Consider the following 14,925-nt stretch of genomic DNA (forward strand, 5'->3'; position numbering starts at 1 on the left):
GTGAGGTGAGGTGAGGTGAGGTGAGGTGAGGTGAGGTGAGGTGAGGTGAGGTGACAAAAGGTTGGCTGCAATCTACCCAAACCGATGATATTCAGCTGTAACATACATCACTGAGGCATGCTTGATAATGTCAGTTAGCAACTGGGATTCATTTAAGCAATACATCTATATACAAATTTTAAACCATCACTCTTCAGAAACACTCGGTGTCGATACTTACTTTCTGGTATCGTGCAACAGTCTACACCAGTTTGTCCTTTAAGCCCACTGGAATCTGTGTTGGACGATAGTCGAGACTAAACTATATATTCTCAGGCTTTCACATGTAACATTCACATCTTTAAAAGACTAATACATTGTACTCCCATGCCTGAATCCAAAGTATTACCAAATCAGGCACACTATGAATTCATGAAAAAGTAAAGGCTGATTAGCTTGGCCGCTTTAAAAAGTTGTTCTCACTAATGACTATTAAAAAGTGAGTGAGTGATTGTGGCTTTTAGCAATAACCCAGCAATATCACAGAGGGATGCTCAAAAGGGCTTCACACAGGGTACTTTATTGGGGAATCGCACCCGGGTCATCGGCGTGACGAGCGAACGCTTTTACCACTCACCTACCCCGCCGACCAACACATGTAATTTTAACCTAAACTCATCTACGTATAAGGCCTAATCAAATCATTACTGATACTGTGTAAGGTGTTCTTGTTAATAATCCAAAGACCCCAACTACCTGTATTAAGGTTTATGATGCATAATTGTGATCCAATGTCTCGTTATCGTACATCCGAGAAGCGCATAAATGTTAACCGCCAGTTTTATTATCCTTAATTACGTTAGAATTAATAATCAATGGTTATCTATATGTAAATCTAAACGAAAACACACACGACAGAATTATATGACTCTATACTAAAATGAATAATCACAATGAGAATGGAATACAGACATGAATCATATTGATGTGACTGGTGCGGTAATGTGAAGTAAAAACTCTCCGACACTGAAAGGGCGGTTTCAAGTCGTGACAGCGCTAAACGTGAAGGAGTTGGCAGTATTAATTGACTCATTTGAAATCAAACCCATTTAACATTTTGTTTGAATAAGAAGTGCGCTAATGTACAACCCCACTGTACAACCCACATATATGTGCCTTGCTTTCTTGGATCAATTCTACTAATTACTGTAGCTGCAAAGGGTCTATTCGGTGTGTACGAGATCACAAGAAGTCGTGGGCACGTAAACAGTCATTCTTTGGGAGAATCGGCTCATGGTCATTACAGAGTTGCACCCCTTAGCCGTGTCGTGATCCGTTTATAACGATTCGAATCTACGGTTACCTTGATTCAAAACATTGACTTACCACCTTGACATTTTTAGATGCTCTGGATTGTCGAAGGTCTGCTACGAGTAGAAACAAAAGTAACCAGTTATATCCATATTCATAAGAAATTTACACTCCAATGAATATAATGTACGATTTCGTCAATGTCATACTCACTTTGTCACTCACCTACACCTGTGAAAAGTCACACATGTGGAACATTCTGTTCAGTTATACCTCCCTTATTCCAGATTCTTATGTAAGTAAAGTTTATCTGTTGTTTAACACGACACACGTCCAAAGTCCGGCCAGACAATCCTGTGATTAACATCATTAACATCAATCAAACATAACGTAACACCACATACACAGCAAACAAAATATAGAAACAAAACAAAACAATCACACATAACTATTCATGTGTGTCCTGCCAGAGAACAGTATCGCAAATCTGAACTCGAGGTGTCTTCATAATATACTAAACAGCAAAAGAAATCGAACTGGGCTTTTTCAATAGAAATTAGAGAAAATGTTATGGATGTCAACGTCTCTGTTGTTTACACAACGTTTCCTGGCTATTTCTTGTCCCTTCGTCGGGCGGATCGTTCAACAAACTGACGAAGGGGCAACGAATAGAAACGTTGTGTAAACAATAAATAAGAAGGTGACATCCATAACATTTTGTCTTATTTCAGGATACCAATTGCAACTTCTATAGCTACATGCCTCTCTAGAACCTAATACTAGATAGACGACATACATCTGAACGCTTCCTTTTATGAGATGTCATGTTTTCGAAACTTGTGTTTCTGTTGCTGTTCAGAAAACATATATACAATGTGTTCTATATATATATATGGATAATCTGCACTATCGAATATAGTCTAATACGAAGACTTCCTGGCCACATTTCTTTGCAATACGATAACGCCATGCTTTCCAGTGTTAGGGACTATTTATATATTTCCATCGTAACTTGATATTTAACCACAGAACTCAGAACTCACTTTCGGAGTTCTCAGCTGGTAAACTGATATATGATAGCCAGTCACGGGCAAATATGATGGATAACCGGGACACATTCGGTTAATTAATCAAGCGGTGATTCTAATTTTGCACAGACAGAAACATACCCTCTCCCCGTCGTTTAATACGAAATCCTAATTTTGACCTCATGTGGTCTAGGTATCTGTGTCATATCGTTATAGCATCACTGAAAAATAAGCATGCAGGTATCTGTAAAGAATCATACTTATATAACTGAAATCTGTACACTTCCGCCATTGTATATAGACAGGCTCCAAGACTCCTGTACACTGCGGATTTGTGTGTATGATGATGTTATTTACAAAACATACACAGGTTGATAGTCAGTGAATACGCATAATCACAATATTTACAAAATCGAGTAATTTGTTTTATTTTTATGGCGGTTTGAACCAAATTGACCCTACATTCATACCGATCTGTATAAACACAAGCCTGTATCATTGCCGCGATCGTGGCATGTGCGGAAGGCTTTTTGTGTTGTAGCGCTTGGTTACCACGACAAGCTTGATTGTAGCGCTCTCTATATGTTTGTGTGCGGTTAGGTAGCATGAAGCGATTAGACCTCGCATACAATGAATCATTTATACTTGTCTACTGTTACAGGGCGAATAGGCGCGACGTAAGCGCGTATATCTGCTCTATAAACTTTTCTAAATGGAAGTATACATTTGAACATGACCGATTCATCTAGAAGCGAACAAAGAACTTTCATCAATACAGCCTGTTTCAGTTGAGTTTTCACCAGCACGATATTTTCTTCCTAGCTTTGTCTTTACACATGCAGACCTATTTGTTATTCTGTACACACGTGAGCTTCGAAGTGCTCTGACAATAGCTTGACGCCTATGCGCTTCTCCTCCGTCCCACGTTCAGACTATAATTACTGATCAATGCGCCGTCACTGGCTGACGCTCGCTTGCATGTTTCGCCTTTCCGATTGGTCGCTTGAAGTCACGTGGTGTGTATTATTGTAGATACTCCGTCGACTCCACGCTTGAGGGGCTTTCAGTGTGTAAACGATCACTGCTCCCACTGTAGTCGGTCAGCTAACTTGGGTCTCTCTCCCTCCACGGATTACACTCGGGAGGATAACGTTAGACTTGAGTCTCCTAGCTGCCGGTTCCTGGGTTAGTCCAGATTGATTCCTCTCAGTCGTTGTGTTGGCTCCGTTCGCGCATGTTTAAACGTTGAATTGACAGAGCGCGCAGAGAAGGAACTAGCGTGGCACCAGAATACCATGACAGATCGGGATCCCGATTCTTCCAGGAATTTGTTGGAAGGAAAACAGAACAATCTCCTCAGAGTTAACAACTGCGCCATGAAGTCGGAAAAATATCTGGAAGACTACGAACGCTTGAGGTCCAAATTGGCCCAAGTTACATGCTATTTGTATGGTTTGGCGGCCGTGGTTGTAGCCGGTATGTTGATCCTCATTGTCATTGTAGCCGTGTTGTATGGTAAACTCAGTTATGACGTTGCTCACCATTCCCACCAGCCCAAGGTCGGGGAACAGATCGCCAAAATTCTTGAAAGAGGGAAATTATGTTTACCATGTAATGAACTCCGTCTTGGACCAAGTCCCGAGGAAGAGAATATGTTGAACAAGTTCACACGGGAGGAACACGACAGTGTGGAAAAATGCTGCGTTGAAACCCCCTCACAACTCTTAGAACTACTGGAATTGGTAAGTGTGTGGCATACATCTTTCATCTCTCTCACCCACTCACACTGTAAGTAATACAATATATACAACACCACTGTAAGCTTCTCCATACAATAGGAATCATTGTACTCGTATTAATAAGTCAAATCTGTGTAAGTCGCACATAGAAACAGACAAACCTATACAGATTATGAATGTTGGCAGACCGTCTATTTAGGGATTTTGACAATGTCGGTCTGTTTGGACACAGATGTTGTACTGTTCCAGTGTTGCCGTTATAGGCTTTCGGATTCATATCATGTCGGTGACGCTGATGTAGATCACGTTGCACACGTGTGGGTTGTCTGACTGGCTTGTAGACGTGGTGGGGGAAGTGATTTTTCCACAACAACCTCCTCATTTATTCCCCTATGGAACTCCCGAGTTCATTGTGTGTGCATATGTCCATTGCTGGCCTTCCCTGCTCAAACCACATCCAGCCTCTGCTGTAATGTGATAACCGGAAAGTGAGCGTAACAGCTAACATGCACTTCAAACAAATTTTGATTTTAATCACAATTCGTTTCGCGTTATCCCGTTAGGAAATTGATAACGTGCTGGGTGAAGCACACGGCTAATATAATTTCCAGTGTTACCCTAGATTGAAAAATGACACCTTTTTCACTCAAATGTTCGTCCCGTTCAGCGCAGCTTGTTCGCGAATACAATTGGCAGAGTATTGTTGGGTAGCGTTTTAAATCATTATTGGAAAGCTGTGCTATTTTTGAAGGTAAAATCAATATAAACAACACATGCTAGGTTGAGAGTGTTAGCCTTGACTGATAGAAGTGACATCGACGCAATGATATAGGAATGTCATTCAGAGACCTTCATCAATTATTGACAGCAATATCTGTAGGTGGAAACCACCTGGTTCGAGCAGGACGTACTTCAGGACTAATGTCGACATTTCAACCCGGGAAACAGTATCAATGCAATAAGCGATGGTAATTAGTCAAGATGGGTCTGAATACATCAATGGGTGACAAGCTGCATTAATATTTTATTGCCAGGTTTCGCCGATATTATAGAAATAATTGCCACACCGAAACTGCGACCATGGAAATGTTGCTTGGAGCAGGTGGGTCAATACGACAGTCTGGTCGATAATCACATGAAAGGGACACATGGAATTTTATAGATGTTGAGATAAGTAAAATAAAAGCATTGATTGGTTAGAAAAAAATGGAAAGAACAAAAATTATGGGGAGGCTGGAATGGTTATTGAATCCATACTGCATATGAAGGGAGAGACAGAAGAGAGCGGGAGAGGGGAAGAAAGAGAAAAGGAGGAAAAGAGGGAAAGGAGAGATGAGCTGAGAGAATAGGGAAGAGGAGAGGGAGAGATAAGAGAGAGAGAGAGAGAAATACGTGTTTTACTTTACGTCCAGTATGATAACAGTCAAAATGAGAATGACAAGCGATATCTCACAAACTGACTCTATTCAGGAAACCATCCACCCGATTCCAAAGTACAACAAACCTTTGCACCTTAGAGCCACTTACTCGAATTACAATGGTCATTTAACCGGATTGGGGAATTAGTATTGAAATCCCTGACCGCCGTAATGTAGTAATTGTAACTGATTGCTAGAAATAATCCGCACAAGACAAGTAACAGCGACACCTTACACTCACAGGCACTAACGGCGTCTGCAACACTAAACGGCAACATCGGTGTCAGTGTCCACTGTCAAAGTAGGACCCAAAGTTCATCAACTGATCACCGGAACTCAGCAGAAGCTGTCATGTATGGCCCCTATTTCACCCTTGGGGACTACTTTCGTATGTTGTCCTCGATCTCATTACGGATCGCATTTTGGTATGGTCACAAAGTATCAGACATTCAGTTATTAAACAAGGACATGAAATAGATGAAATCGTAGCCAAGACTTAGTCATGCACTAAGAATATAGATGTGAATGTTTCGGAAATGATTCACACGTAAAGTCGTCGTGGCTTACACTGCAGTATCTAATTTTATTGTCATCGCGAAATTCGTGGGAATTTATTTTTCATATGATGATGTGAAATAATGGAAAAATACAATGCTTGGTACCAATTAGTCATATTAAGGAAGGATCTAGACTCGATGTTTCGGAAACGATTGCTGCATAACGCAGTTGTAACTCATATATGTGTGTGTTATTCACGTTAAGGCAACGACAATGGAGCGACGTCATACGAGTTCCTATTGTCGTGAGATTCCTAACATAGACTAACGGTGTTTCCTGTTGCTTGGTTCTCAGTCTTCAATACTTCCACCCCGTCAGGCTATATGCATAGCTGAATATGATATTGTACAGATTGCTTGCAATATGAGCTTGCTTTGATACTTGCCTTTTATTGAACAAAATCTGTTCCGTGTTGTAATTCTAAGTAAATTGCGTAAGGTGTATGTGACAAGAAGCTTGGAGTTATAGTTTAAGGTTAGTTTGGAAATTCAAACTTCTGTGTCATGTAAATACCTGAGATTTGTTTTGAACTGAATTTTAGTCCGTCCAGAAAATATCAAAGGATGTAGCAGTGATTATAGTGTTATTTGCATACACAAACATCCATAGCATATGATATTATAAGCTGAAGTTCTTTAACCGATGCCTACACACAATTCTGGATACGTGATGCCGGGGTTTTTACATTATCCTTAATATTTTATAATAATGGGGGCATTTGCTATGCGTGGAATTGTAGCATAGAGTGTGGAATTATGCGTAACATATAGCTTTATAAGAAGTTTGAAACATGTCCGTCCCGAGAGAGCAGACCTCCCTGTCTCACCCCTATTTGATACCCGCTACCAATTTGCTTGTCTTTCCCCGCCCACCGACAGCTACCTGGAGATGGGTGACACCCCTCATGTGGGGCGATGTCCACTGATGATTATTTTTCAAACATCACGTGACATAGGGCGGGCCTACACCCCCGGCCAGTTGCGATACCATGTAAGTCAGTAGGTACATTTCCCCAGCAAGAGAGGACGTCTAACATAACCCATTCAGGAGGCAAACATTACTCTCTGGTATTTTCAAGTTAAAGAGCTTATTTTCTTTGGGTTCCTTGAAATATTTTAACGACATTATAAGATAATCATTTTGTGTTGTTTGTTTATATTTGGCTGATACCTTTTTTCAAAATATTTCATTAACCTTTCATTGTTTCGTGTTAATGGAATTATCAAGATGTATCAAACTGTTGGCAATTTCTTAATCGTTATTAAGGATGATTGACAGCGTCTACTTGACCACACGGTGCAGTGTGACGGACACGCGAACGAATGACCTTTAGAACCTCTCACTGGTAATGTGACACGGGTTACCGTATTATCCCAATGTCTGTCACTGTATATACTGATTAACTCTTTCAAGCGCCGGGTCAGAGTTCACTGTAACCTTATTACAGATAATCTCTCTTATAGATTCGATCCGACCTCCCCATTTTTTATTCCTATTTTCACGACGGTGAGTTGTTTCTGTTCATGGTCATGAAAAATTCAGTGAAAAATCAATATTTTTTTTAGAATCCAAATTAAAGAGCGTGTTTCTTCGTAATAATGCTTATCAACTTGCTTTGTACTTTAATTAACAGTTAAAGTTACATTATTTATACTCACTGTTAGGTTTATATGGGCAGATGAATAATGTATCCCGTTGAGGGATACACATTCCCGATCCATTCAGCGTTCTTACAGCAAGCTCACAAGCTCTTGTTTGACCCGCAATAGCTTGATCGATTTCCCACTCACAGAAAGACTTCTCAGTCAAGGGCTTTTCGCTTGTATTTTGTTATCTTCTAGACTTATTACAAAGAAGAGGCAGTTTATTTGATTAATGATAAGCTGTGAGGGCGTTATTGAATTATCAATTTGGGAATTCCTCGTTTTATAAGACAGCTTGATTTATGTGCACATCTTCAAGATTTTAAGGATATCTAAAGTTGTTTGATTGAAAGCAGCGCCAACTCTGAGACAAAAAGACGCTTGGAATGATAAGTTGCAAGAAGAAAAAATAACCCTTTCGCTGTTGTACAGGATGTTGAAAACATGTTTGTTGAAGCCCGCAGATTTTGCTCGTTTACTTTTTGAATTATTACTTCACAAGAGAAACACATAGCTGAAAAATGAAAACAAATATAAATGCTAAATCCGAATTTATTTTCCATAGAAATACTGACACCATAAACAGTCTCTCTGGACCTGACAAAAACTCTCTCTGGACCTGATAATTACAGTAACGGAAATGATATCTTGTTCCTTCAGCTTGGTTTGAAGAAAGGCTAGGCGACTTGAATATTATGCTACTTTCACTTTATAAGGTCCCAAAATCAGTGTGGATAAAGTTTGCCATATTGTTCTTGTCAACTAGCGATGTGTTTTAATGACCAGGAAACACTTATGAATTAGGTTCGAGTATAACACGGGTATTAGTGTCTGCATATACTAATGATATGTATTACAAGAGGGACAGCTGAAGACTGTGTGTGTGATTCCATCTCAAAAACCGCGCAATGAATGCGATGTAATTAATACCGCTTGAGCCGATTGCTCATGGGATAAGTGAAAACCCTGTATTGTATGCAATACATACGACTGGCTATTATATCAGTAATCGTTAGCGGACCTAGAAATTCTATTGAACATTAGCTTTGAAGAACTAATACTAGATGTATGACACTATCGTTGGGTAGTTTGGTCTTGCAAAGGTTAGTTAATTATTTTCAAATAAAGGTGTCAGGGTTCAAGGCCCCTCTGTCACATACAACTCCTTGATGAGACATGATCTGATCCAGTGGTTCAGATTCCAGATTAATATAATTCTAATGACTGTCTGAACTTTCACACGTCTGTATGTTGCAGTTTTAGATTTAGAAGTGACACGGCCTGATCTGACAGATAATGCTTTTTTGGTGTAATCGATTCAGACTCACGAACACGCGCATGTATAGACACACACAAACACACACTCAAACACACACACGCACACACACACACACATTCGCTCACCACACAATCATCCACGCACAACACAAACCAGATAAAACACATACACAGTCAAACGCACAAGCACAAATGCAACAAGACACACATCAGACACACACATACACACACATACACAAAACAAAGACGCACACTCCACATACACACTTGCATGCAAGGATCTTCAATGCAGCGAACGATTCCATTTCACCAATGACACCCCAAACTCTAAACCGCCACAGCTCACAGGGCGACCCATTAATTAAAGGTTCGAAACCTAACGTTTCACCTTCCACCAATATACAATGCATGTTCTGTATGGCTGTATGTCTGTATGACGTCAATAGAATTATGCAAACCCTCTCAACCTCTGCTCATCCATCCATGTATACGGACTCATTCTGTACTTGAACAACACGAATCTTAAGCATGTATTCCCCCCACATACGGTTGAAACTCTTTAAAGTTGAAAGCAATCAGTCCCAAAATAGCCATGCTTGTTCCAGCACGCCTAGTGAGGCAGCACAAGGTGATTGATTCGCGGTATGAAAATGTATAACAGCCTCAAGGCTGATCAATGAAGCGAAACAGGTCTCATTCAGGTAACGTGTGGCGTCATCAAGATTCTTTCCTGCGCAGTCTGTCCCATGCGCTATCTCATTACCAGTTTCATAACAACACTAAGTGACTATTCACTATCCACTTTCATAAACACTAAATCTTTTCATATCAGTCTTCATATCGCTATGAAATAGACCACATTCATATTCGGCTCATGTGCAGCTACGTAATTACTGAAGCGAGACCTGTGTGTGCGTTTTATCGACATTTGCCCTGCATTAAGACAACGCAGAATTCAACAACCATGCCTCACTTACTGGGAAGTAATCGATTAGTGTGAATATTAAAGTATTAATGTAAACGGGCTCTGTTCGAAGTCACATCCTTAATATACGTGTAGGAATAATGACATTTCACATTTGGAAATATTAGTACTGAGATGAAGTGACAGCCTGTTGCTTTTCTAGATGAATCCAGTGATGATATCCAGTGACTGGTACATCTGTGGCAATGTGTATGTCATTTCAATAAATATTGTTAATCAAAACAATCACGTTTCGCCTTTTGCGTTTTTGTTTGTCTCATAAACTTTATACGCATTAGCATACGTTACATTTCTTCACCAAAAGTTCGTCACAATCGGATTTGGACAATAATTATAATGATAATAATAGATAATAATCGTAACATAAATGAAACTTCCGAACAGGTTTAATGGTGGATATTTGGGGGGCACATTCAGATTCCACGCATAAGTGACAAAACTGATTTCCGGTACAATTTCCTATTTGAAATGTACGATATATACCCGAGTCTGTCGGGTTAGCTATTGACCTGTCTCTGCGTGCGTTTGTACCCAACCGACAGAGCAGGATCCGATCACCGTTTCCCGAATACCTTTTATCAGCACTATCTTAAGGTGATTCACAGACACCTGCTCATGATATAGTGGCAATAGTATAATCGACTCTGCCTTCGGTAGTGATTTCTTAGACTATTTGAAAGGTTTGGTCTGTTTGAGGTGTGTTGCTGCTAGTAGAGCATGTATATAACACATTCTGTGACTTGACATGGAAGGCTAAAGAATGTATGTAATATTATTCATATCTCAGTGTCAAACACAACAATTACCTGGCAGATCTTGAATTTCATTCAATCTGAAAAGTATGTATAGGAGTGTCCACGTAACAGGGTGAGCATACATACCTACAATGGCTGCCATTACGAGTCCGGGGTTATAACTAATAGTATATACACGAACTGTTTTTAATGGGGCTCCTAAAAGGGACACGTTAATTCACTTACCAAATCGGCAACGCGTTTCAGCACGGCAATATACTTCACACTGTTTTTCACCCCTGTTTGTGTATGTAAGTATTCAAAGTAAATAAAGATCATAGGGTTTTCATCATATGACTGTAACGATGATTGCAACACAAGACTTGCCAGTTGTGGGTGTTCTTGAACTTTATTATTGTATACACGTCTATTGTCAACACTGATGTTCATATACCTCTTGTATACACGCGTATTGTCAACTCATGTGTTCATCGGCCTTTTTTAACCGAGAGGTAACCAAGTCTGAATGTTATGTGGCTTTGGACATTAGGATGTACTAAAACCTTAAACACGTGGACTCCAGCACATGTTGAAGAGACGTGACGTCTCGTCACGAAAGCTGACGTTAGTGGGCAAGGGTAGTCACGCCATTATATCCCTCAGTCATTTGCCATCACGACGCCCATCATTGACTCAAATACAGCTCCATTTGTGTTGCACTGCATCGTCTCCAAACTGCTCTATTATCCTCTTGTCTCTTAAACTCCATTAAAGTCACTTAGCATTTCGTGATTCAGTTTCCTTATGGGAAGTGCAAATGAGAATTTGACGTAAAATGAAGAATATGTCTCGGATTTTATACATGTATATTGCTTCAGTGATTGAAATATGTCACGATGAGAATGAAATATGTGATGAATAAATATTTGACGAGCTAGAATTACGAATATACACGAAATTGCATGTATACGTATAAAGGTAATAAATTATACTAATTTGTCCTGCGATCCCTGGTAATGTTTGGGTAACGAAGATATATTTCATATGTTTGAGAATAACGTTAATGACGTTGAAATTATTAACACTCGCGGCAAGCATAATTTCATATGAGCTCCACAACAAAATAGTCACATTACTGTGCCGTAGGCAAAAAATATGACACCGATGCATATTAACCATACTGATATGAACATACATTTACTTAATCATACGTTACTGTCGATGGTTGTTTTATGGCACACGGTAATAGGCACAGCATTTCAGTGGCTTTTAAGTTTCCGAGTCAAATAATGACATTTACTTCGATAACTACCATATAGAGTATGCTGTCCAGCGGTATGTTAGAAACGAGTGTGTGTGTGTGTGTGTGTGTGTGTGTGTGTGTGCGTGCGTGCGTGCGTGCGTGTGTGCGTGTGTGTGTGTGTGTGTGGTTTGGGGGGGGGGAGGAAAAAGTTATAGTTTTTATAGAAATACTTATGTAAGGAAGGAAGGAATACTCCCACTTCCTACGAGAAGTTGTTTCATGCCACTGTAGATAAGGTGACTGAGTTGGTCGTTGATATGGATGTTAAGATTGTCACTGATTATGAAGATGCTGTGTTGCGTGCTGTGAATGCTGTAAGTGGTAGACATGTACAGAGTAAAGGATGTTCCTGTCACTTAATGTACATGGAGAAAGGTCTAAAGTCTTGGCTTAGTTCAAAAATATTATGATAACCCAGACTTCACAATGTGCTTTTGGTGAGAACTGAGAACAGGATGCAAATAATGTGCCAAAAATTTGCCCTGTTATACTTCTTAATAAAGAACTGAAAACGTGTTTCTTTTTTCCTGTTACTTTTTTCCTAGCAAATTCTGTTACTTTTTTCCGTTACTTTTTTCCTGTTAATTTTTTCACGCAACGTCACAAACACATGCACCGGCAAGTGAAGTGCACTTACAAATAGTATACTTATTTCATAGTTAAGATCAGTTCTTATAGAAGTGTTACCTGAAACAGAAATAGTGTATTGTTTAGGCCTGAACTCACCACAGATGATGCCATGCGTCCATTACCTGTTTTAATTAAACACGCTCCACGTGTGTATATAGTCGAGAGTCCGTAAATGCTAAATTGCCTCTGTCACATCTGGTTATTCATTGTTATTGGTTTGAAAGGGATGCTGGGAAAGGCCTGGATATTCGGTATATGGAGATATATGAACAACACAAACAGGCTTTGAGATATGATTGTGAGTTATTCTATAGGCTTCGTATCTTTGTCACAAGCGTGATATCAGTCAGTACTACTGTTATTGAAACAATGCCCCTGTCATGTTATTGTAAGTGATATTAACAAATAACAAATCTATCAGCGTCATATAATTCATGGTTTCAGTTATTAGGTATGGTTATTCTCTGTGGTTAGTTCTGTTGAACAATGGATATGTAGGCCTGGTCATATTGAAATGGAACTCGATATAGATTTGATCTAAATAATGCAAACATACGTACAGTGAAATCTCCGTGAAGTGAATTGCCTTTTACAATATATTTGTATCCTCTGGTACTCAAGTCGGTATAATTATGGTTTGTCAGCACGACGCAGGTTAGTCGTGAGTTCTCCCGAACTATGATACACGCATTGTTTCGGGCACCATCACACATTCAACTGGCATGCAATTATATAGCTGAAATACTGTTCAAGGCGTCGTTTGCTCGCTCGCTCGCTCGCTCTCACTCACTCACTCACTCACTCACTCAAAATATGGTATTGTAATGTAAATCGTTTGTCTTCAGGGCATCGATTGCAATATATGAGTCTTGTTTCCAGCTGAAGTTCTAAAAGACTCAACATTGTTTTGCTAGTGCATCGTGTGTGGATTCAGAAATGTTCGGCAAATCTGCAGTGTCCCCTCAAAGGTATCCCCTCATCTTCACCCTCACGAGGACGCTACCATCTACACAATGACAAATACAGACTGACGACCCACTAGTCTGACCTCCGAGATTCTTCATGAAACTTTGTTTTCAGAGCATGGTATAAGATGTGTTAGATATACGGACTCGTCAGTGCTGGTGTCCTGTCGTGTTTACTGTCATGTGACCGTTGCTTGGCTTGGAGCATGTCATGTTTACTGTAACATGATTTTTGGCTGACTTACATCATGACATGTTTACCGTCGTTGTCTGTTTAATTCTGTTGTGGCTTGGTGGCGTCGTAGAAAAGAGCCTTACGAGATGGAGCACATGTGGGGATCTAAATCTACGAGGACGTTTTTGCACTGCGACTTTGGATAAAACAGGTTACGGACGGTGAAAATATAAAATTGACTTTTAAAGATCAATAAATCCTGTTTTACGTACAAAGATAGATGCGTACACATTAGAAAGCTTCTAGGCCGATCAGTCAGAACACATGTTGTCTCATTCTTTGAGCATTCTCTGTCATTGCAGACAAACATAAAAGGGATTTGTGAGTCTTATGTTCGGCGTTACTGATAAGGCTTCTTAAAAGTAAATAATGTTCATCTTTCTTATGTGTTAATGCAGTTTTACTCGACGTTAACATATTGTCCACGATTCTCCTGAGTTTTTAAAAGATATTAAACGTGCACAAGAAGGTATCGCTATTTTCAAAACAAAACCGAAAATTTGGGTCACGAATTTCACATGTCATCTGACCTCTGACATATGACCTTCGACAGACCATTGTTAAACGTCCTTGAATCACGTATGTCCGACCAGGCTAACGTCCAAAGGGAAGGTCATACGCATGAAATCCTTTAGGCCAAAGAATAGTTCGAGCTTAATTTGGCTGGGCAGTAGGTTAGTGGTTGAGGTTTCGGGATTGTGCCCCTGTATGTGTCTAAGGTTTAGACAGTTGGTTTGAAGATCTGTAACGCCGCTCTCGGGGATGCATTAGTTTCAAAATAAATATTACACCGTCGACCGTTACTGTTAACAGGAAAACACTGCACATGATTATCACCGACATGATCCATTAAGAGAAATCTCTAATAAGAACAGTGAAAAAAAGCCATACCAAATGCCCACAAAGGATATTTTTAACTAAATATTGAATCATGCTTAATGATGGATTAAATTATAACTTTTGACAAGCCAAGTTTGAAAGCGGATCAAGACAATTTCTTTGATGTGAAAACGTAGAGAGGAGTCCTAGTAGTAATCTGTGAAAGCTGGTTCGAATCATCAATAGGCTAACATCGGACCTCGAGCTACAGGATGCAGGCTGTTTCAACACATCAGGAGA

General features: G+C 39.8%; 1 protein-coding gene across 1 annotated transcript in view; it reads left to right on the forward strand.

Annotated features, from left to right (window-relative positions):
- Nucleotides 1–3,324: 3,324 nt before the first annotated feature.
- LOC137281248 (tumor necrosis factor ligand superfamily member 10-like) overlaps nucleotides 3,325–14,925 on the forward strand; it is a 64,518-nt gene continuing 52,917 nt past the window's right edge. The window contains exon 1 of the mRNA XM_067812394.1: nucleotides 3,325–4,060. Within this exon, the coding sequence (XP_067668495.1) occupies nucleotides 3,614–4,060 (447 nt within the window). The 5' untranslated portion in view covers nucleotides 3,325–3,613. The remainder of the gene's footprint in view (nucleotides 4,061–14,925) is intronic.

This window comes from Haliotis asinina, chromosome 4, assembly GCF_037392515.1.
Source record: "Haliotis asinina isolate JCU_RB_2024 chromosome 4, JCU_Hal_asi_v2, whole genome shotgun sequence".
Taxonomy (NCBI): domain Eukaryota; kingdom Metazoa; phylum Mollusca; class Gastropoda; order Lepetellida; family Haliotidae; genus Haliotis; species Haliotis asinina.